The 25,698-nt window shown below is 40.0% G+C and overlaps 1 protein-coding gene across 1 annotated transcript in view; it reads right to left on the bottom strand.

Annotated features, from left to right (window-relative positions):
• The window catches only part of MAGI2 (membrane associated guanylate kinase, WW and PDZ domain containing 2), a 1,481,671-nt gene that overhangs the window by 336,499 nt on the left and 1,119,474 nt on the right, over positions 1–25,698 (bottom strand). The window contains exons 8-9 of the mRNA XM_052638336.1: positions 12,594–12,715; positions 10,242–10,424 (exon numbers count right to left, since the gene is read on the bottom strand). Coding sequence (XP_052494296.1) covers positions 10,242–10,424; positions 12,594–12,715 — 305 coding nt within the window. The remainder of the gene's footprint in view (positions 1–10,241; positions 10,425–12,593; positions 12,716–25,698) is intronic.

Raw genomic sequence — 25,698 nt, 5'->3', positions numbered from 1 at the left:
TTTGCTGTTCCCTAGAAAGCAAAAGGGTAACTGAGATTTCAGAGAATGCAATCCTGAGATACAGTACCTCAGAATGTTAAAACCTCAAAGAATGAGAAATTACTCATAGTTCGATGCCCTAACCTGACATGAAAGACAAAGATTAATCTGCTTTGTTCTACTAGCCACCAATTCTATTTTAAAAGTTAGTCCCCAGGAATAATCATAAACACTCTTTCAAAGCAATTCTGAGCATAGGCTTGTTAGAGAGAGGGTCAGGCTGGGATGGAGAATGTTTACTGAGCTGTACAGTAAGTGAGAAAGGAGACTTCCTGCTACGAATACTTGTGGTGGTTCTCAGACTTCAGCAGGTATAATAACGCAGATTCAAAGACTTGTAGTTCAAGATGATGGCCTGAACATAGGCAGCGATCCCCTTTAACAAAGACTTAAAAACCTTAAAAAAAAAAAAAGATATGCAAAAACCAACAAAGGTTTCCCGTACAGCACAGGGAACTATAGTCAAGATCTTGTAATAACCTATAATGGAAAATGATCTCAAAAATAATATATGTGTGTATGTATCAATGAATCACCCTGCTGCGCACCTGAAACACTGTAAGTCAACTCTACTTCAATAAAGTATATATTAACAGTGACTTTAAAATGAATAAACCTACAGCAATGAAGAGAACAGAAGAGGAACCATTGTGACAGAGAGGGGCCCTTTAAGGCAAGACAGCTCTAGAGAATTTTAGAATACGGAATGTGGATAAAGACATGGTAACTGATGTATTATGGCTTTGGAAGGTATATTCTAGAGCTGTGGCTGGCAAACTATGGCCCACGAAGCAAAGCCTGCTGCTGCCTGTATTTGTAAATAGAGTTTTATTGGAGCACAGCCATATTCATTTCACGATGACTGAGATCAACAGCTGTGACAGAGACCACATGGTCCACAAAGTCTAAAATATTTACTGCTGCTGTTGCTGCTGCTAAGTCGCTTCAGTCGTGTCCGAATCTGTGTGACCCCGTAGACGGCAGCCCACCAGGCTCCCCCGTCCCTGGGATTCTCCAGGCAAGAACACTGGAGTGGGTTGCCATTTCCTTCTCCAATGCATGAAAGTGAAAAGTGAAAGGGAAGTCGCTCAGTCATGTCTGACTCTTCGCAACCTCATGGACTGCAGCCTACCAGGCTCCTCCATTCAAGGGATTTTCCAGGCAAGAGTACTGGAGTGGGTTGCCATCGCCTTCTCTGAAATATTTACTACTTGACCCTTTATAGAAAGAATGTGCTGATTTCTGTTCTAGTATGCTTTTGGAGCAAAGAGAAACATGGACAAGGACTCTCAGTTGCTTTGCAGAATCGCAGAAAGGCTTGGGATTAGGAAACATCAGAGACAAGTGTTGGGTTGGCCAAAAAGTTAGTTTGGGATTTTTCCACATGATGTTGCAGAAAAACCTGAACAATCTTTTTGGACAATTCAGTCTATAGACGATCTGCCCTGCAACACCTGCATGGAAAGCTCTTACCACCTACCTCAAGTCAGAGATGAGGGTGTCTCCAGGAATGAAAAAAAGGAGCCTATTTAATGGACTTTCTATTCCACTCCTGCCTAAGAGCCTCAGGTAAAATGGGACCAGTCTTCAAACCTTGTCACAGATGCAGAACTCTCAAGCAACCTGTTCAGTATTTAACTTTTAAATATAGACAGTCAAAGATTGCAAGACATATGAGCACTATGCTGGCATAAAATGAGTATCCATGACAAAAGACGATATGGATACAGATAACAGTGGACTCTGCTTGAAGTGAAGTGAAGTGAAAGTTGCTTCCGACTCTTTGTGACCCCATGGATTGTAGCCTGCCAGGCTCCTCTGTCCATGGAATTCTCCAGGCAAGAATATTGGAGTGGGTTGTCGTTTCCTACTTCAGGGGATTGTCCCAACCCAGGAATCAAACACAGGTCTCCTGCATTGCAGGTGGATTCTTTGCCATCTGAGCTACCAGGGAAGACTGAACTCTGCTTAGGAGAGACATAATAGAAAGAAGCCAGCCCAGAGAGGAGCACGAGGACAAATGATGCCCAGAAAAACGAGGACCCTCTAACAACCTAATATGTTTGCACTTTGAGGGAAAAAGGGGTACTTTAGTTGCTAAGTCATGTCCAACTCTTGGACCCCATGGACTGTAGTCTGTCAAGCTCCTCTGTCCATGGGATTCTCCAGGCAAGAATACTGGAGTGTGTTGCCATTTCCTTCCTCAGGGGATCTTTCCAACCCAGGGATAGAACTCATGTCTCCTGCATCGCATGTGGATTCTTTACCTCTGAGCCACCAGGAAAGTCAGAGGGGAAAAGCATCATTTTAAGAAAGATATTGCCAAAAAAAAATGAATAAAGAAAGAAAGACAAAGTAAAACTCCACAAAGCCGTTTACAGGGAAAAAAATGTATTAATGATATACCACCACTGGGGTCAGCAAACAAGTTAACAGAGCCATGATAATGCAAAACCTGTACAGATATTACCGAAAGTAGTTGTAAAACTCAGTTGGGAAACTGGAGGAGAGCAGGTGGGGGATACAGGAGTTAAAGCTTCATCTCTTTCTAAAAGAAAGTACATAGAAGTTATTTCTAGAGCTGTTGAATTGAGATAACAGGGGCAGGACACAAGAGGTTTTCATGCATTATAAATATTTCAATTTTTTTATCATGTGCGTGTATTGCTTTTACAAGTTTTAAAATTACATAAATATACATTCCCAACACTACTTCCAGAAACTTGGAATCAGCAGGTCTCACGGCACAGGAAGCTGCATCTTTAAAATGCTCCCCAAGTGATTTGGACAAAGTTAATCTTATGCCCCTTTTAGAAAAGCCAATAAAGAGGTAGCAACCAGTAAAAGCAATAACTTCAATCTGCTCAAATGGAGAAATGCCAGGAGCCAGACAATGTCAGAATGTTGGTCTCCTGGACAGTTTCTTGCTATTTTACTAACTAAATGTGTAATTATTAAAAGATGGTGGTGGTGGTGGTGGTGGGGCACTAATGGGCTGTGAGTGATCTCATAATTCAACCCATCTATAGAAGATCTTCATGGATAGGTCAACTTTATTTCCTCCTATATTTGTTGAAAACCATAAGCCTTGATTCAAAACTTAGCCGGGGAAAAACACAAAGCATCATGTAATGAGGGAAGCTTTTTAATGGGAGGATGTTAGATACGTCTCTTTTAGACTCTGCAGTTTCTACATAAGCCTTGCTACATCAATCTTGAGTTTCAAAATAATTTCAAGAATGTTCTCAGGATCTCTGGTGCCTACACATGATTGCTGGGATATGTTGAATCCTTAATAATCAGAAGTGGGATGGTTTCTGGGCACTATAGTAATTTCTCCTAAGGAAATGTCTCCTGTAAAATTATAGGACCATTAGGGATTGGCTCAGTTAGTTGCTAAAAAGCAACCAGGGGCATAGTATCCTTCTTTATCCTGTCTCCATTGCTTCCTAGAATCAGTGCTGACTGAGAAAGAAAGAATTCCCACTCTACCCTTGTTTCTGTAGTGCAGGACCATAAGTCAACGTTAGTAGAATAGACTTTTCTTTGTGTCCAAACAGACTATTAACATCTCTTTGTCAAAACTAGAGACAATCCAGAGCTGCTGCTGCTGCTGCTAAGTCGCTTCAGTCGTGTCCGACTCAGTGCGACCCCAGAGACAGCAGCCCACCAGGCTCCCCTGTCCCTGGGATTCTCCAGGCAAGAATACCGGAGTGGGTTGCCATGTCCTTTTCCAATGCATGAAAGTGAAAAGTGAAAGTAAAGTTGCTCAGTCGTGTCCAACTCCTAGCGACTCCATGGACTGCAGCCTACCAGGCTCCGCCGTCCATGGGAATTGCTAGGCAAGAGTACTGGAGTGGGGGTGCCATTGCCCTCTCTGAATCTAGAGCTAGAAAAGTTAATTAAAATATTTTCACGCTTGTTTCAATGTCAAATGAAATTGCTCACTTTTAAAATACTAATGATTTATTTTGTATATCTGTGGTGTCTATTATTTTTGTTGATTCTTTAGGTTCATTTATAGATGAAATCATCACAAAAAAGACATTAATTTTGTCCCTAACATGTACATGTGTTTTAAATTTTATCCAGAAACTGGAAAAGTTATTTGTTTTTGCTTTAATGGTAAACTATTGGGATTCCTTGGTGGTTTGGTGGTAAAGAATCTGCCTGCCAATGCAGGAGATGATTGGGTTGAGAAGATCCCCTAGAGGTAGAAATGGCAACCCACTCAAGTATTCTTGCCTGGAAAATTCCATGGGCAGAGGAGCCTGGCGGGCTACAGTCCATGGGATTGCAAAAAGAGTTTGGACATGACTTAGTGAATAAACAAACAAAAACTCAACAAAAGTTAGTCCAATTAGCCAAAGGCAGAGCGCTGAAGAATTGATGCTTTCGAACTGTGGTGTTGGAGAAGACTCTTGAGAGTCCCTTGGACTGCAAGGAGATCCAACCAGTCCATTCTGAAGGAGATCAGCCCTGGGATTTCTTTGGAAAGAATAATGCTAAAGCTGAAACTCCAGTATTTTGGCCACCTCATGCGAAGAGTTGACTCATTGGAAAAGACCCTGATGCTGGGAGGGATTGGGGGCAGGAGGAGAAGAGGACGACAGAGGATGAGATGGCTGGATGGCATCACTGACTCGATGGACGTGAGTCTGAGTGAACTCCGGGAGATGGTGATGGACAGGGAGGCCTGGAGTGCTGTGATTCATGGGGTCGCAAAGAGTCGGATACGACTGAACGACTAAACTGAACTGAACTGAACTGAGGCTATACTGGAAAAGAGGAATTCAGAAAATTCAAATTTCACCTTTAAATTTCTGAAGTGTACCCATCCATCCATCCGTCCACCCACCCAACCAGCCACTAAGTATTTACTAAGTGCCTGTTATTTGCCTGGCACCGTTTTAGGTTCTAGGAATATACAAGTAAAGAAAACATCAATCATAGAGTAAATCTTGACAGCTAATCTGTTAAAACTTACATGAGAAAACTTTTATATATAGGTATTCATGCATTTATATGCTTTTGTTTGAGGATATATAACCATACACTATTCTCTAATGTTTGCTACAAGCCTAAATAATTCATCATTACCATTAATTCATCAATTCATAATTCACAATCAATAATTATGATTTTTTTTACTCAATACTTCTCATACTTGATACCACTGAAGGTGAAATATTAACCTATACTGAGATGGCATATAAATCTTTTCCTAGGTATGCTTCACTACTGTGCTTTTGCATATTGTTATTTTCTTCTTCCTATGGCTCTCTTTAATTGTTCACCTAACAAATGTCTATTCAACATTCAAAACTCTCTCAGACATCATTTTCTGTGAGATGATCCCTAAGCCCTTTGCAATGAATCAAACCCACCTATCTTTGTACTCTTTCTGAACGTTGTACATATTTTTATTTGCACTGTTATCGATATTCACTGACAAATCACTCATTATGTCTATACTATAAACTTAAGGGTAGAAACATTTGTATCCTCATTTTTACATCCCCCAAAATTATCAGAATGCCTGTCACATATGGATAGTCACTATTTGCTCGACTGAACAGCCATTCCCTCTACTGTAATTTATGGAATTTTAAACTCATATTATAATTAAAAATGAACACAATATTTTTGACTAATAAGCAGTAGATTTCAATATTATTTTCTGATGAGAGAAATTACCACCCCGAAAAAGACTAATAAAATTATTTAGTTAGAAACACACTTGAAAAAATTCAGTTGTGTCCTCCCCTGACTCTCCTGACTTAGTGCCAACACCATGTTATTACAGACTCATCCTATTCATACTGTGTTACAATTACTTGTTTATTTATGTAAAACTCCTCCTAGATGCAAACTCCTCAAGAGCCTGGCTATTGTCATATCCATCTTTGTAGTCCTGGTGGACAGCGATGACTGTGAAAAGCCAGAGCTTAACAAGTGTTTGTTGAATGAATAAACAGAAGAATAAATAGGATACAGTGAATAGAATGAAATCCTAGGTTCTTCTCTTCTTATTAGGACCTGTTCAGTGATTATCCTAAAATAAGAAAATCAGCTAAATTCTAAATAAAATCTTTGACTTTGTTGTTGAGTAGGCTAACTTAGACTATAGGAACATGGCAAATGAGGAAAATAAATGAAAAGAGAAAAAGCGCTATTGTGCAAGCCTCTTAATTTTGTGTTTTTATTTATTTATTTTTGCTTTGTGGCATGTGGGATCTTATTTCCTTGACCAGGGATTGAACCTGTGCTACCTGCAATAAAGGAGCAGAGCACTAATCACTGGACTGCCAGGGAATTCCCTTTGTTTTTTAAGTTTATAATGAAAGAAATTTTTTCTATTTCTGAAACATGGAATAGTGGATTGGATGAGAGAAAAAAGTAACTGGGTCCTTTATAATGAAAAGAAATGAGTTTGTTACTTCACCAAGGAAGTGAAAGACTTATATGCTAAAAACTATAAAACACTAATATGGAAAACTGAAGATGACTCAAAAGAAATGGAAAAATATTCCATGTGCTTATATTGGAATAATTAATACTGTTAAAATGGTCATACTTCCCAAAGCAATCTACAGATTTAATCTGATCCCTATCAAATTACTTATGACAGTTTTCAAAGAACTGGAATAAATAATCCTAAAATTCATATGGAACCATAAAAGACCCAGAATTGCCAAAGCAGTCCTGAAGATAAAGAAGCAGTAAGAGGCATAGTGCTTCCAGATTTTAGACAATACTACAAAGCTACAGTAATCAAAACAGTGTGGTACTGGCACCAAGAAACATGGATTAAAGGAATGAACAGAGAGCACCAAAACAAACCCATGCATCTATAGCCAATTAGTCTTCGACAGAGGAGGCAAGGATATACAATGGAAAAAAGTCTCTTCAGCAAGTGGTGTTAGAAAAGCTGAACAGCCACAGATACATCAATGATGTTGGAACATAACTTTCTCACCATGCACAAAAATAAACTCAAAATGGCTTGCTGCTGCTGCTGCTAAGTCACTTCAGTCGTGTCCGACTCTGTGCGACCCCATAGACGGCAGCCCACCAGGCTTGCCCATCCCTGGGATTCTCCAGGCAAGAACACTGGAGTGGGTTGCCATTTCCTTCTCCAATGCATGAAAGTGAAAAGTGAAAGTGAAGTCGCTCAGTCATGTCCAACTCTTAGCAACTCCATAGACTGCAGCCTACCAGGCTTGCCCATCCATGGGATTTTCCAGGCAAGAATACTGGAATGGGGTGCCATAAGACATATATAAAACATGACGGCATTAAACTCCTAAAGACCACATAGGCAAACATTCTCTGACATAAATTGTACCACTGTTTCCTTAGGTCAGTCTCCCAAGGAAATAGAAATAAAAACAAAATAAACAAATGAGCCTAATCAAACGTACAAGCTTTTACATAGCAAAAGGGTGAAATAAAACAAGAACAAAACAAAAAGAAATCCTAAGGAAAGGGAGAAAGTATCTGAAAACTATATGACAGACATGGGCTTTTTTCCACAATATATAAGCAACTCATACAGCTCAGTAACAGCAACAATGAAACAACCCAGTGAAAAATGGGCAGAAGACTTAAGTAGATATTTCTCCAAAATAAGAAGATGGCCAATGGGCACAAGAACAGATGCTCAACATTGCTAATCATTAGAGAAATGCAAATCAAAACTATAATGGGGTACCACCTCATATGGGTCAGAATAGCCATCATTAAAGTCTACAAATAATAAATGCTGGAGAGGATGTGGAGAAAAGGGAAATCTCCTACACTGTTGGTAGGCATGTAAGTTGGTGCAGCCACTGGAAAACAGTACACAGTTTCCCCAGAAAGCTAAATATAGAATTCCCATACGATCCAACAACCCTACTCCTGGGCATATAAGCAAACAAAACTATAATTCAAAAAGATACACGAACCCCTATGTTCACAGTAACACTACTCACAACAGCCAAGATATGGAAACAGTCTACACGTCCATCAGCGCACGAATGGATAAAGAAGATGTGGTACACATATCCAATGGAACACTACTAAGCCATAAAAAGAACAAAATAATGCCATTCGTAGCAACATGCATCCAACTAGAGGTTTCATCTAAGTGAAGTAAGTCAGAAAGACCAATACCGTCTGATATCACTTATTTGTGGAATCTGAAACATGACACAGATGAACTTGTCTATGAAATGGAAACAGAATCAGGGACATATAGAACAGATGCAGTGGTTGCCCAGGGAGAAGTGGCTGCAGGAGGGGTGGAGAGTGAGGTTGGGGTTAGCAGATGTAAGCTTTTATATATAGGATGGATAAACAATAAGGTCCTGCTATATAGCACAGAAAAATGTATTTAATATCCTATGATAAACCATAATGGAAAAGAATATAAAAAATGATGTATAACTGAATCATTTTATAGCAGAAATTAACACAACATTGTAAATCAGCTATACTTCAATAAAAATATTGAGCAAAAAAAGAGAAATGAGTTTGTTTAATATTTCACTGAAGTTCAGAAGCACTGGGGATCACTTTCCCTCTACTAGGTGGTTATTAACTCCATAATTTCCTTATATTCTAGTTGAAAATGACAGACTGCTTTTTAACTGAGTCTTTTGATGTTTCTCTATGATTTGGGGGCAACGTGAAGGTGTTGACTATTTAGTAAAATCTCACCAGATGAGCAGCAGAGTTGGACATTCTCTAACTTACTCTTAGAAAAGTATGTACACATGATTTTTACAATAATAGCATTTGAAAAATGTGATGAGTTTTGAAACTACTCAAATTTATGAAAATGTAACATCTATTAAACACCTTTCTCACTAGTGAGTGGCAGTGACAAATATACTCATGAGGTGACCCTGAAAAGATATTATTTCCATAGGAACCATTTACTAAACAGTCATCTTTGAAATTAAAAATATCAGATGAAGACCTCAATTTTATGTTGTCTCTTCATATACAAACCACTTTAAAATCCACAGAATTGCAATCAATAAATATATAGGGAATACAAATGGTATAACTTTTCCTCAAAAGTAATTCTTTATCTACTAAGATCCATGGACTTCAGTAAGTAAATACCATAAATTATATCAATAGTGAGTAAAGTGTGAAATGGTAAAATATAGTTACTGCATTTTGTAATTTTCTAAGACATTTGAAAAGACCCTGATGCTGGGAAAGACTGAGGGCAGGTGGAGAAGGGGACGACAGAGCATGAGATGATTGGATGGCATCACCGATTCAATGCACATGAGTTTGGGTGAACTCCAGGAGTTGGTGATGGACAGGGAGGCCTGGCATGCTGTGGTTCATGGGGTCACAAAGAGTTGGACACGACTGAGCGAATGGACTGAACTGAAGACATTTCAAAAACAATACTCCAAAATTCTTGAATTAATATTTTAAATATACAAGATCAAATCTGATTTCTTCTCTATTTTCCAGATAAGGAAAGTAGTATTCATAAATTATGGGACTAATTCCAGGTCATGGACCAAGTAGGATAATTTAAAAATCAGACTGCAAAATCAAAAGTTCATTGTGATTTTTTCTACCTCTGTGCATCTTTCATATTTCCTTGCCCTTAACAATTAGACTCTGCATTTCCATGTTAAATGAATTTAAATCATAATTTGATAGACATCCAAGTACATGCATATTAAAATTAATTCATAAAGACTAGAGAAAAAATCTTATGTATTAAAATACTATATGGGAATATATAAAGATGAATAACATTAATATTTTTTTTTCCTATGAGATAAGCAAGCATATTTAAATAACTAACCTGGGAAATTTAGCCTGAGAATACTATAAGATTAACACAGATTTTTAAAACATGAATAGCTTTTTATAAGCTAGAAAAATATGAAATGTTAATCAAATTTCTAAGAAGGGACTCCAGAAATAAATTAGAAAAGTGTCAATCTCCAGGGTTCGCTGAATGCAGCAAATAGAGGGGCAGTCAGAAAAATGAAACAAAAATGGTATTTAGAGTTCCAAACTACTTCAATTTGATGTCATTAAATTCAGGGGAGACATGATTTGTGGTTTCCCTTCAGTGAAATGACCTCTGACCTTCAAATTAAAAACACAAAAAGAAGCTTCTCACATTTGTCTTAGAAAAGACATTGCAAAACAATTTTCTAAAGTGTTAAAGGACTCACCTGTTTCCATTTTCCCGTCTTGTGCTGCAGGCCCATCGGGAATCACGCTTTTCACCTGCAGAAACTCGTCAGGCTCGTCTCCGCCAATGATGGTAAATCCAAACCCCATGTTGCTCTTTTTGAGTGTGGTGCTGAGAAACGTTCCCTTCAATTGGGAGGCATCCCGGGTAAAGAGTGGCTTTTCTACTGGTCAGTAAAAGTTAAAAAAGAAAAAGCATGGCGGTTAAGGCACGTTCTTATAGGGCGAAAGTCAGCCACTGAACAGCAACCCCAAGTGCAACTGTCGGGTTAATTACGGCAAATGCAAGCAGGTGTGACTGTGAGGGCAAACCTCTAAGCGCTTGCCACAAACACTGAGCCGGCCCAAGAATCCAAGAAAACGTGACAGAGCTTCTGGGTTTAGACAGAATTTGTCAAGTCAGTGCATCTACTCACTAACCTCACTTTCTTATGCTTAAAAAGGGCTGAACAGACAAAGACAAAGCCTGACGTCATCCAGACACATGTGGATCCATTCCTCTTGTTCTGAAAGGGTCCAGGTAGGAGGCTTGTGTAAGAGGCTGGGCCTGCCCAAAACCTTGAAGGGAGAGGACTAGAAAACCAGAATGGACTATTTTGTCTAACAAAAAGTAGGAGCACTAGAATGTTAGCACCTCCTCAAATGTCTAAATTGATTAGAAAGAATGCCTAGAGGTGGGATTGAGTTAGCTTTTGCTTATAAGATACTATGAAGATAACCAGATAAATCTGTTTCTTACTGATCTGATAGCAATTAGTATACTCTAAAATGTGAGCAAGTGGCAAGTCAGTGTCTCTAAATATAATCATGAATGTAAAAGTAACACAGTTTGTAGCAATATGTTGACACATTTAAATTATATACCCAAATAATCTGAAAAGAACTTGAACCCACTCATATAGATTTAACTAGTAATTTGTTTTCCAGCTATGATCTGTAATAAGTACGAGTGAGTGAAAGTCACTCAGTCATGTCTGACTCTTTGCGACCCCATGGACTATACAGTCCATGGCATTCTCCAGGCCAGAATCCTGGAGTGGGTAGCCTTTCCCTTCTCCAGGGGATCTTCCCAACCTACATATTTCAAATGCTTTAAAAATAATAGTCATGCTATTAATAGCTATGCTTTAAATGCTATGCAGTCAAGTATATTTATATATATTTAGTTTTAGTTGTTCCACTTTGAGTGATATGATTAAATATTTATAAGAACCAGACTGTACCCGGTGACTAAGTTTAAGTATTCTGTTATTGCTCCATTTTGGGTGATATGTAATGGATAAACTATGAAGTAATGAGGGCCATATACTGGGATTTTACATTGTTTTGTTGTGGCTTAATCCTTAAACCATGTCTGACTCCTTTGTAACCCCATTGATGGTAGCCAGCCAGGCTCCTTTGTTCAGGGGATTTCCCAGGCAAGAATACAGCACTGGGTTGCCATTTCCTTCTCCAGGTCATTTTCACCACCCAGGGATTGAACCCTATCTCTGGCATTGGCAGGGGGGTTCTTTACCCCTGAGCCACCAGAGAAGCCCTTACATTGTTTACATGTCACACATATCTTTAAAAAAGAGGGCTTCTTTAAAATATAAATGCCACCTATGTTTCCTTTATGAAAATAAAGTTTACAATTTGGAGAGAAGTTCAGTGTGAGACTTTTACATTCGTCTTGATGATCCTGCGGTGAAAGCGTGTGAATTCATCCGCAGGCATAACTAGGCCTCCCAACTACCAGTGCCTCCCTCGTGCTTTCACGTGTAAGAGCTCACTAAGCTGTGAAAAGTGTGTGCAGCATCTCATCCCCGCACGCGGCTCCAGGTGAATTCAGGTGCAGCAAGCGGCCCAGGACATACCGATGCGCCAGGGCCTCCCGGGGAGGTGGCTCCCGTAGTAAGACAGGTCACTCACGCTGCGGGACCGCTCCCGGGCGGCGAGGGGGCGGGCGGGTTTGGGCCTAGGTACTGTCGATGAGGAGCTGTCTACTGTCACAAAGGAGAACAAGCCTCATTCTCGTGCTTGGTCATTTGAGGGCAAACTTATGAGTCTCTATGAATCTCTGCCCTTTACGGTATCACTGTCACACCCACTCATCTCCACCTGGCAACCTGCTATAAATTCCTGTGCAGTGCTGCCCCAGTGTTAACTTCACTCCTGATTGCCAAGTACATGCTTTTAGAGCCAGAGCAAACACCCAGCTAAAGCTAACTGAGGGGTCTGGGGAAAGCAAATCAATTATATGAAAGGGTTGGAGCTAAAGGCATATTTGGAAGAGCAGGCAATTTGAGAGACAGTCTTTCCCTTTGAAACAATGAGTGTTGACAGGTACTAACCTCGGAAACCTGGGGCCTGCAAGGGCTTTGTTCCAAGTTCTGTGTGGGGCATGTTATGCTGCTGTAGCTTCCTTTTTGCTTCCAGGACAGGGTTTTCAAACTGTGTTCTTCTATTTATGTGGCTGAAAAATAAAATTTCAAATTAGAATAATAATGGGGCAAAGTCATTTAAGAGAACAAATGGATAGCTCTACAGAATGCGGCTGAGTACGAGGTACCTTACATGATTATAGTTGAAACCCCACCAGGCCTCTGCTGGGGCAGCTTGTGTACAATGCATGCTTCTGTGACAAGAGAGTTCTCAATAGCTCTTTCATATGGTATTGTATTTAAATTATGCATGATTCAGCTAAAAGAGCTAGAATATGCACTTACTTTCTCGCCTACTGTGTTGATTTGAGTTTGGTGCACTTAAATATGTGGCCAACAAATGAAATTTATACCAAATGGTGCTGAAGAAAAAAGGGTAATCTAAGCTTTGTAAAATTCGACAAGATAAGTATAAGGGCAATTCACTGATTGTCTTACTCTTATAGCAACTAAAGTCTACACATTTTAGAAATTGGCAGACCTGTATTAAAGGGCTCGAATATGGGGAGAAAGATCCCTAACGATGTATACGTGTGGAATTTATGTTAACAACATTAAGTTGTAGAATACCTTTAGGATGACTGATGCTGAGAGATCAGTCAAAACGAGAGTATTTACAGTCTTCCTAGTGAGATAATAAACTTTCAGATATCAAATACAGAGTATCTTTAAGCAAGTATGGATCAGCTAAACTAAGGGCTTAGACTTTAAGAATTCCTTATAGTATCCTTAGAGTATAATCCATATTTGTATAAAATTTAAAGTTCTTTATCCATAGAAAGGGTGGGAACCACAACCCCCCCCAGTAATACTCATGTAACTATTTTTTCTGCATATGCCTCACCAGAGGTTTGGCACGTACACTGATTTTGGTTCTTTGTACAAGGTTATGGTATGAGAGTATGAAGAGGAGAGGGCTTAGAAGAGGAATGAACAATTAGTACTTAAGAGACTTCCCTGGTAGCTCAGATGGTAAAGAGCCTGCCTGCAATGTGAGAGACCCAGGTTCGATCCCTGAGTCAGGAAGATCCTCTGGAGAAGGAAATGGCAACCCACTACAGTACTCTTGTCTGGAAAATCCCATGGACAGAGGAGCCTGGTGGGCTACAGTCCATGAGGTTGTAAGAGATGGACATGACTGAATGACTTTCACTTTCACTTTCTGTGCCAGGTACCATATATAAATTTTCTCAGTTAAGTCTCATGACAATAGTCTAGAATTCTAATTATCCCCATTTTAAAGGTGATGAGACTGACACACAAGAGACTGAATGACTTGCTCTAAATCACATTCCTGGAGGTGAACAGGCTGGAACATGTCTCTAAAAATGCATCCTTTACCTACAAACCTTCCCTTTCTCAATGTATGATTTCACACTGAAAAGTGCACACATGATGTGCACACACAGTCCTCTCATCTTAGGTCTATATTCATAAGAAACAAAAGGAGGTAAGAGAAACCAAATCTTAACCACCAATCTTCTGTTAATATGAATAAGATAATTCCTGTTGTGAAGAACTAAAGAGCCTCTTGATGAAAGTGAAAGAGGAGAGTGAAAAAGTTGGCTTAAAGCTCAACATTCAGAAAACGAAGATCATGGCATCTGGTCCCATTGCTTCATGGCAAATAGATGGGGAAACAGTAGAAACAGTGTCAGACTTTATTGTTTTGGGCTCCAAAATCACTGCAGATGGTGGCGACAGCCATGAAATTAAAAGACGCTTACTCCTTGGAAGGAAAGTTATGACCAACCTAGACAGCATATTCAAAAGCAGAGACATTACTTTGCCAAGAAAGGTCTGTCTAGTTAAGGCTATGGTTTTTCCAGTGGTCATGTATGGTTGTGAGAGTTGGACTATAAAGAAAGCTGAGCACTGAAGAATTGATGCTTTTGAACTGTGGTGTTGGAGAAGATGTTTGAGAGTCCCTTGGACTGCAAGGAGATCCAACCAGTCCATTCTAAAGGAGATCAGTCCTGAGAGTTCATTGGAAGGACTGATGTTGAAGCTGAAATTTCAATACTTTGGCCACCTGATATGAATAACTGACTCATTGGAAAAGACCCTGATGCTGGGTAAGATTGAAGGTGGGAGGAGAAGGGGACGAGAGAGGATGCGATGGTTGGATGGCTTCACTGACTTAATGGACATGAGTTTGAGTAAACTCCGGGAGTTGGTGATGGACAAGGAGGCCTGGAGTACTGCAGTCCATGGGGTCGCAAAGAGTTGGACACGACTGAGTGACTGAGCTGAATTGAATTCCTGCTGAGGCAGAAAAGCGATTGCCAGAAACCTGCCAAGATGACTGCAGTATCTAAGTACTTGCTCACAAGAGCTGGGGCAGGGGAGCTGCTGCCACACAGACTCTGGGGTCAGTGAGTCCTGGATTCAAAATCCAGCTCTGCTGCTTGATTAGCTGTGTGACCCTGCACAAATTATTAAGCCTGAAACTTTAGCATCTTCCATCTCTCAGATGGGCATAATACTGCCTCCCCTCCAGGAGTAATTGTAAGCGAAAGGTGCATGGTGATGTAGCCAAAGGGGAAGGTACAGAGATGAGTCAGGGCAGAGTTGGAAATAATATTTCTGATGTAACAGAAGATTTAATCAGTGGACTTCCCTCATAGCTCAGTTGGTAAAGAATCTGCGTGTAATGCAGGAGACCCTAGTTTGATTCCTGAGTCGAGAAGACCTGCTGGAGAAGGGAACAGCTACACACTCCAGTATTCTTGGACTTCCCTTGAGGCTCAGCTGGTAAAGAATGTGGGAGACCTGGGTTCGATCCCTGGGTTGGGAAGATCCCCTGGAGAAGGGAAAGGCTACTCACTCCAGTATTCTGGCCTGGAGACTTGCATGGACTGTATAGTCCACGGGGTCACAAAGAGTCAGACACAATTGAGTGACTTTTACTTTCACTGGAATCAGCAGTACTCTATCAAGCCTCTCCTCTCTTCCTGTGAGACTTAAAGTATCAGTGGTGAAGCAGCTGAAGCAAGACAGCCTGGGTTTGAGGTAGCATCTGAGGCTAATTACTAAGTTCTCTGACCATCGATATCCTCATCTGCAAAATGGGGACAATAATATCTACTCCTTGGGGTTGCTGTGAAGATATGAGAAGAAATATTTGCAAAGTACAGATATACAGGGAGAACCCCACAATTATAAAGTACAGTGGTTTATTCTTCAAGGTAGTTATTCCCTATTACTATATTTGTAAGTGCAATTGCTGTTGCTATCATTATTTCTACAATGCTTTTCCCATTTGTCCCATAACTCCTTCTCCACCCTCACCCAGCAACATTCCAAACCTGTTTTATGCTCCTCCCTTTGGTTCTCACATAAAACCTTCAACAAAATTCTGTCATCAGTTTATTTATTTTCTTATACATTGACTCATTGTTGAGAGAATTTGAGGCCCTTTTTAAAGAACAACAACAAGGAGAAGTAAAGAAAATCCATGGTGAAGTTAGTTGAGTTTAGGTGGAAGATCAAGAGACAAAATTAATAATATAGGATCCTATTTGTTTACTAGAGTTATGCTGCAAATTAGTATTGAGCTTTCAAGCTGCTAATCCAGCAGGAAAAAGAAACAGATTATATTCTTTGGAATATTTAAGATAAACTCAAGATGGTTGTTCTAAAGGACATAGTATTCCTGATAGTCAGGCTCATGAGGTCATTCTTTCTGGGTTTTGGATAAAGATATTTTTGTGATGTAGTGTATAACATCTTAAATGATAATGTCACAATAATTAATCTAACAACCTGATCATACTGTGTTTTAATGATTGATTTTCATATTTATTTCCTTCTCAATATTGTACATACTTGTGTATAGGGTCCACAGGTTATTCAACTTTGTATACAAAGCACTGGACACAGTGAGAGACATCAGTTCAGTTCAATTCAGTTCAGTTGCTCAGTCGTGTCTGACTCTTTGCGACCCCATGAATTGCAGCATGCCAGGCCTCGCTGTCCATCACCAACTCCTGGAGTTCACTCAAACTCATGTCCATCGAGTTGGTGATGCCATCCAGCCATATCATCCTCTGTCTTCCCCTTCTCTTCCTGCCCCCAATCCCTCCCAGCATCAGAGTCTCTTCCAATGAGTCAACTCTTCGCATGAGGTGGCCAAAGTACTGGAGTTTCAGCTTTAGCATCAGTCCTTCCAAAGAAATCCCAGGGCCGATCTCCCTCAGAATGGACTGGTTGGATCTCCTTCCAGTCCAAGGGACTCTCAAGAGTCTTCTCCAACACCACAGTTCAAAAGCATCAATTCTTTGGTGCTCTGCCTTCTTCACAGTCCAACTCTCACATCCATACATGACCACTGGAAAAACCACAGCCTTGACTAGACAGACCTTTGTTGGCAAAGTAATGTCTCTGCTTTTGAATATGTTATCCAGGTTGGTCATAACTTTTCTTCCAAGGAGTAAGCGTCTTTTAATTTCATGGCTGCAATCACCATCTGCAGTGATTTTGGAGCCCCCCAAAATAAAGTCTGACACTGTTTCCACCGTTTCCCCAGAGAGACAACATATATATATATACACACACATATATATATATATATACATATATATATATACATATATATATATTTTGTTGTTAAATGTTGAGTATGTATTTTAAAATTTTTCTCTGCAAATATATGTTATTAATTTTGAGAAACTAGAAACAGTTCTGAAGTGTCCTGAAGTTGCGATATTTCTTCATTTCCCAACTATTCTGTTTCTGTTTCTCTAGGTCATTATTCATCATGTACATAACTTTATCCTTAGAAAATACATTACAAGAACTTTCTGGGGGTAGTTTTACTACACAGTTGGATTCCTCCAACTTCCCACATGCATGTAATTACTTCCTTAGAAAAGTCAAGGTGCAGCCACTTGCTTTATGGAAACTATGTTGAAAAGATTCCATTCACCATTAAACTGAAGTTCTACATTTCACAGAGAATGAAAAATACCAATGAACTCATCTAGTGTGACTTGTACCTGACAAATAGTGGAAGCTGTGGATGGCTTTAGTGTCCTGATCTAATTGCTATAGAAGATTTACATTGTCACAAATAGAGTCATTCATTTAAAATTTAAAATGCTCCCAAGCTTTAAAAGACCTATCACAAAGAAATATGATTGTCACTGAGTAAGGAAGCCGTCTTCCTTGTGCTTCCAGTATGAATAGCTTCTAGCCCTTTTAGCAAGGATTTGGGGGCCCTACAATGTGTAAAATGATGTGAATGGCATATGCACCCCTCCTCTCCATTTTTTTAAAGACTCTATGAAGGAATTATTAGCCAGCTCATCCAGCTCTGTACAGCACAGGAAACTATCAAAAATTCTTATTCTTATATCTAGTCTATTATTACATTTTAGTAATATAATTTTTAGGTGTTAAGAGCTAAGGGGGTAAGAGATGTATTCTGAGGAGGGTAGACCCCAACAGCCCCATTTCAGAAATGAAAGACTACTGATATGAGATCCTTCCATATGGGAATGGCGAAAGGACATTCAAGGATGCCCTTCCACCACCTGTTCTCTTAGCCAGTATAGTTACTCATTTGCAGCTTACCTCTCCCACCCTCTTTCATTACGGAATGGAAACATAAGATAAGTTTGCATGTGGCAGTACTTTGTAGTTCTGGATCAATCTGAATAACTTAACAACAAAAAAAAAACAAACAGAGAATTCAGGCACACCTTAACTCAACGGAGTCACAATCTCCAAATGGGGTATACAGCTTGACATTAAAAAAAGAAAAAAGAAAAAAAAGCTTTCCAGATCACTCTCTTGTGCAGCTAGGGTTGCAGTCCCTAGAGATGGAAGCTGCGAAGGTGTACAAAGGTGTCCTTTATTCAACTAGAACTGTCTTTCTGTACTCGGCCTTGGGGAGTATTAACAAATGTTCTTTCGCTCAAGAAGAGAGGACACATGCAAATGAAAGTTTCAGACATGCACAGAGGGAAGGAAATATTTATGCCGGATTGGATGACATGCTGCCAAAAGTAGTCACAGGTCGGAGTCCTGTTTGACTGACACCTCCTTCACTGTGGGGAGGAAATGGAAGAAACAAGGGGAATGCCTCATGTCCTGAGCCCATTAGTACACACAGGACAGGTCTGCTGGGCCAAGGCCGTGGTCTGACCCTCACTAACAGTGCTCTGTCCATAGTTCAACCTGTTCACTCCCCCATCTTGCTTCTCCTGGGTTTGTGGAGAGAGACATTTTTTAGCACATAGTCACCAATAACACTTTTTGCACCCACTGGCCACTCTCACATCATCTTGACTTCAGTTGACAGTTTAGAAATAGATCTTTGGGTCAATGTGAGAGAGGAAGAAAGTACCTTTCAAATAGAGATTGTACCACAAGTAAAATATTTCCAAGGTGATCAAGGTGGCTGCACTAATTACTCCAAAGCATGAGGTAGCCTGTGCTCAAGAAACGTTTGTCACATAAATATCTGGATGGAGGCAGGCAGGCATGAAAGGTCATAGATCTTGCTGTTTTCCAGTTTAACTCTCCCATAAAATATATGTTGTGACAGAACTTCAGGTGAAGCTTAGGGCCAGTTTATGAGCTATAAGCAATCTGCATCTGGGTAATGACCCATGGAATCCTGCAAAACCGAGAATCTTTCAAGACTTCCTTGTGATAGTGAAAAAGTCATTCACTTTGCTTAGGAAAGATGTGGACCTGCTCTCTTATGTCACAACAGAGATGTGCTCATATGGAAAGGCACTATGTAAGGGACAAAATGTGGGAGCACCAGGAGGCAGCCACTCAGCACTGGATGTGGGAAGGTGAGCTTGATGTTTGGGGTTGCTGTTCAGTATGTCATCCTGCCTATGCAAACCTGCTCTTCCCAAAATCTATTTTATTTGGAGTACATTTTTTAAAGAGAATAATTCCTGAGTAGAATCACAGTATGAATTTCCTGGTTGCTTGGGATTCCATAATTTTTCTTTGACCCTAATTCTGATTCCCACACTCCAGGATGGTTAGCAAAGTGCATGTTGCCTCCTCACATCTGAAGCCCGAAACTGCAGCTACATGGGCAGCCAAAGACATACTCTGCTCCCGGCCCTGTCTATAATTTTTATTCACTTTAAAACAAACTTTGAGAAGATCTGATAAAGTTTTCTCTACTATTGGGTCTAGATAAATGGAATAAAAGCTTCCTTTTGCTTCAGAAACTAATAAGACAATTATAACACTGCAGGGATCTTCTGGGGCCAACCCTCTCGACAGAAAGTGGGAGAGGCACTGTATTAAGAACTTGGTCACTGCAGTTATGTTGCTGGCATTTACATCCAAGCCTCCCCCCCAGTCCCATCCTAGAATATGTTCTTGGATACATTATTTACCCTCTCCGTGCTTCAGAATTTTTCATCTTAAAGATGGGATGAAAGTAATATCACCTCATAAAGTTGTTGCACATGTTAAATAAGTTGAGTATATCACTTAAGACCAGTCAATCAGTTCAGTTGCTCAGTCGTGTCCGACTCTTTGCGACCCCATGAATTGTAGCACGCCAGGCCTCCCTGTCCATCACCAATTCCTGGAGTTCACTCAAACTCATGTCCATCGAGTCAGTGATGCCATCCAGCCATCTCATCCTCTGTCGTCCCCTTCTCCTCCTACCCCCAATCCCTCCCAGCATCAGGGTCTTTTCCAATGAGTCAACTCTTCGCATGAGGTGGCCAGTACTCAATAAATGCTATCGTGCTTCATCAAACATTTGTTTCTCAAATGGTCTTTGCTGGGCACTGTGGTAAGGGGTGCAAGGATGGGCAAAGATCAATCAGACACATAGACTAGCAGGGGAGATAAAATAGAAACAAAAAGAGCTATAAAATAGGCTTTCCATAATATGATGTGTGCCTCACATTGTTTTGAAAATATAAATTTTAAAAGCACTAGTTCAAAGACTAATGTTTTAAATATACTTTATTTTTACAAATGAGCTTTGGATAAATGGAATAATTAAATCTAAAAAAAAGAAACAGACTAATAGAATCCTGCCTCTTGAAAGATTTCTTCCCAGTTCTAACACTTAAGTGATTATTTTCTTTCTATGAATGCTCATTCATTATTCCCTACTGTACCTGAGGGAAATGTAGATTTGCTTTATGAATGTGGGTGGGAAGATTGAGTCACTCACATGTTCTCTTGCTCTTTTTGGACGTGAGGGTGTCTGATCTGGAGTCATAGTGTCCAGGTCGGAGGTAGACTCATGGGCAACTAAGAAGAGTATTCTTACATAGGTGCTGAAACTCTCACAGCTAAGGAGTCTGCTCCCCCACCCCTCTCCAGGCAGAGCTTCCCAAATGTGGGTATATTTTCAGATAAATGAGCTCTCTTCTCTTCCCCAGTAGTAGTACTACCTTAAGACACTGACATGTAATATGTAATGTGTATTTTATGTGTATCTTATATAGAAGTGGGATTCATCACCTAGCCATTACTATTCACCAATTACATGGCAAACTTGATATTTTACTCTCAGCAGAAATGACATTGTGCCCTATCATTCATGTCATGAAACCCCCAGGATCTATCAGTTATGTAGACTCATTTTCCAAAATTGCCAGTAGGCATGCATTTAAAAAGGTTTTCTATCCATTTCTTCTCATTTTCATAAAACATCTGTCTTAAATTTTATTGCTGGGTGCAGAAGGAGGTTATTGTTATCATAGGTATTGCTAACCTTTTGCTTCTAGATTGAGCAAAAGTAGTGAGTTATAAACTTAGAGGTATGATAGAGTTTATCTAAAAGAAAACTAAATGACAACACTATTTCAACATCTTTCTGTATTGAGACAAAACTAGATAAACTGCTCCTCCACTGGTATCTGTCAACTCTGTTCAAAGACTCATTGACTTCAGTCTTTCAAGTCTCATTTACACATTCGTCAATGTATCAGCGTGCAACACACTGGGAACACAGAAATGGATGCAATACAACCCTTTCACCAAGGAGGTCTATATTCCAATGGGGAAGACATATGAGGTTTGTCTGCCTGGATTTGTCTAGGACTAAAGGACTTCCCTGGTGGCTACTGGTGGCTCAGACGGTAAAGCGTCTGTTTACAATGCGGGAGACCCGGGTTCGATCTCTGGGTCGGGAAGATCCTCTGGAGAAGGAAATGGCAATCCACTCCAGTACTACTGCCTGGAAAATCCCATGGACAGAGGATCCTGGTAGGCTACAGTCCATGGGGTCGCAGAGAGTTGTACATGACTGAGTGACTTCACTTACTCACTTAAAGGGTTTCCCAGGGTGTGGGACTTTCTGTGCTAATACCTGGAGATTCCTAGGTAAATTGGGATGAGCTGGTCACTCTGTAAGCAGCCAGGAAATTTGTATGCACAAAGTGAGGACTCAAACGAAAAGACAACTGAATCTGGGGGTTTGGGGAAATTTCACAAGGGAAGTGACTCTTGAGCAGATTCTAGAAGGAGAGATGTATTTTGCCAGATGGAGAAAAAGCCATTTCAGGGAGAGAATGGTGGATTCAAAAGTGTTCAGGAACAAATTCTATCCTGCTCAGTGACAGGACAGGGATGGTGCCTACACCTGCTACATTTCCGTGTGGGTGGTGGTGTGGGAGCAGGGGTGTAGGGGAGAGGATGAGTGATGGGACAAGAAGAATACTTCCAAGTCATGGGACGAGGTTCTATTTTGTTTCAAAGTCTCCGTACTTCCGCTATGGCTTTAGTCTGAACGATGATCACAGCTTTGAAAACTTTCCATTCTGGAAGATGTGCCTGTTTCCTGAACATGGGCAGATTAGAGAATGAGTTTCACCATATTAACCACATGGGAAGAATCATGATACTCCCTCAAATTCTCAACCATTTCAGCATCATTTACTGTACCTCCAATGTACTGGTCATTCTACTTACCTGGTGTTATGAGGATGAGCAAGATGCTCTGTGACTATAAAGAATCTATTACCCAGGGAACTAGCCACTACAATGAGCTGGGAAGGGTGAGACTAGTCTGACTTGTAATATACTGGATTGAACTGGATTGCTATTTATTAACAACTTATACATGAGCTATTGAAATGTGAAATCATGATACAACCCAAGTCTGGTGGTTGATGGTTTAGTTGGTAAGTCGTGTCCGACTCTTGTGATCCCATGGACTATAGCCTGTCAGGCTCCTCTGTCCATGGGATTCTTCAGGCAAGAATACTGGAGTGGGTTGCCATTTCCTTCTCCAGGGGATCTTCCTGGCCCAGGAATCGAACCCAGATCTCCTGTATTGCAGGCAGATGATTTATCAACTGAGCTATGAGGGAGGCCCCAACTGAAGTCTACTGAACCCCAAAAATATAATTAAGAATTATAAACCTGTGCATACATGTCACTGATACATAATGCTAGAAACACACAGCCATGGGTACAAGCATACTTCGGGTCTGACATCAAGGAGAGTCAGAGTGAGGAAATCATGAAGGCAATACCAGTGCTGCCTGGGATTATCCAGGAAGGAGGAGCCAGTGAAAAAGCGCCAGTGAGGGGAGAGAGACACGACTGGGAACAAGGCTGTGTAGATCTTGAAAGTCAATGTGACAGGAAGATAATTCCCACTTTATAGAATAGCAAACCTCTCTAGGTTTCCAAGTCTAATATTCAGAGTGAGATAAAGATTAAAAAAATATTATTCTTGACTACTGAGTCTTTATTACTGTTTATATCAGAGAAAAATTAAATACACAGTTATTCCTTTTATAAGCTAGACAGAAGTTGGAAAGAAAGAAGAATTAGGAAACAAAACAAAATTAAAAGTACTTTTGATGCATCTTAGGGAGAAAAGGCTCCTTTGCCAGATACCTAGAATCTGCACAGAATCTTTCAATACCTTGCATTAATAAGTGGCCATGTGGCCTGACTGGGTAGGAGCCTGTCATTCTGAGAAGATAAGGACCCTGGGAAGATAAGAAAGGCATGGAAAAGAAGTAATGGGAAGAGATGATAAAGGTTCAGTAGAACCAAGAGCAAATACAGGTGGCAGTAAGTTACTTCACTGTTGATTTTAATAGCTTGCTTTTTGGAAAAACTAGTGTTGAAGAGTTTTATATAATTAACACACTATGCCTAAAATTATGCCATTACAGGAAGATCAGAATTCTGGGATGACAGCTTCATGTATCTGTAACAGGGGATGTATTTTAATGTAACATGTTTCTTTCTTTCCACAATATACACACAAGGTTGGTGAATGTAGGCTCCCTCATTGGCTGAGCTTGTACTTTCCATTCTAAAGCTCCAAATAAAGATGGAATGCATGATGTTGGCTATTTGAGAAGAACATTCCATCTTGCACACTTTATAGTTACTTAATAGCTGTTCAGATTAAAATTCTATTTAATAGATACCACAATTTGTAGAAAGAAATAGTTGTCTGACAAATGAATGGCAGCCTTGTAAGAAAAGAGGGCGTAATGGGAGAGTGGTAGGGAGCAGAGAGAGATGAGAACTAATATTCACTGAGTAAATACTATATGCCAAACCTTCAGGTAAACATGTTTCGTGCTTTTAATTGAGCTGCTCCTCAGAGCGGGTAAACAATTTTTAGAAGTTTTCAGAGAAAGAAGTAGATTCATGACTCACACCTGGCTCTGTGTAGTGCCAAATCCAACAATACTGATCTAGGTGCTTCTGACACAAATACACATTTACTTTTCAATGATACTTCCTCTGTATATTTAGGCTTGGACTATTTTTAGTAATCTGTGACTACTTCAGGGTGGTTCTCAATTATCAGTATTATTGTTATCACACAATTATCAGTGTGAGATCAGTGAAACTGGATCTCACAGAATTTTAAATTACAAGCTGGTTCTCAGAAGATAAAAATGTGAAAATATAGCACATTACTTTGATTATTGAATTATTTTTTAAAGAGCCCAGTGATTATGTGCATAGAAATGGGGACTATATACATTTTATAAGAAAACACATGTGCGTGTGTATATTTCACGTGTCATGAAAAGTAAGAATAGGAACGAGAATGAGAATATAGGTGAGGGGCCAGAAGACCAGCTCTGGGTGACTTAATTTTCAAACCAGAGGAGTTTCCTCTGGGGGTTGCCTGTCAGCCTCACTTAAGGCTGATCCTCACTCTACTTTTCTTGAACTCTGTCCTTACCATCTCTGGAAATTGAACATGGGCCGCTGTCTCTGGCCATTATGATAATGATAATAAGATTCTGCACTAACATTTATGAATGAGATTAGAGATTTATGTGAGTGAGAATGGGGGAAGGTCAATAATAACAACTACTTATGCCTTGTTTCAAACTTGGAAAAGGACATATTAGGTCCTGCTGAAGTCCAGTCACACAACAAGTGAAAATATGGCATTGCTCAAGTATTTACAGAAAGTCCTTATGTGGTAACAAGGTGAAAACGCAAGTATGAGTGAGAATCCTCCCCCTGAGGCCAAGTGACAGCTGCGTGGCTAAGTGTGGGTTAGCCATGAACAGTAACATAGGTGAGAGGAGCCACCTGCGCGCTGGTTTCCTCAATCTCATGTGGATCTCTTGGACTTCACCAGAGGGAAAGCCACTTACAGTGAGTCTCAGTGATCATTCCTTATTTTAACATCAAACCAACATTTGAAGTTTAAAACGGATCTGCAGGTTAAGTCTACTTCCCATTACCTTTGTAGAGTTCCCCTGTATCTTTGAATTGCAATGGTCTCATCTAACTATCCTGCTCACCTCACAGGATTGTTTTGAAGAGAAATATATGAAAGTGTTTAAACGCTGTATAGATTTTTATATTATCTGGTGGTACTCAGAGTATGGGAGTCAAGTGTAACTTAAATACCAACAGCATCAAGTCTTTTAATTCCTGTCCTGGGCTGCAACTCCATTTCTACCGCCTACGAGGCTGATGGTCTGGCTTAAGTTTCTCTGTCTGTAAAATGTGAATAATATCTAACATAAAGGGTTGTTGTAATGACTAAATAAGTTATGTAAAGTGCTGAATACAT

The sequence above is a fragment of the Budorcas taxicolor genome, chromosome 4, assembly GCF_023091745.1.
Source record: "Budorcas taxicolor isolate Tak-1 chromosome 4, Takin1.1, whole genome shotgun sequence".
In the NCBI taxonomy this organism is placed as follows: domain Eukaryota; kingdom Metazoa; phylum Chordata; class Mammalia; order Artiodactyla; family Bovidae; genus Budorcas; species Budorcas taxicolor.
This window is presented reverse-complemented; position numbering and strand designations above follow the sequence as displayed.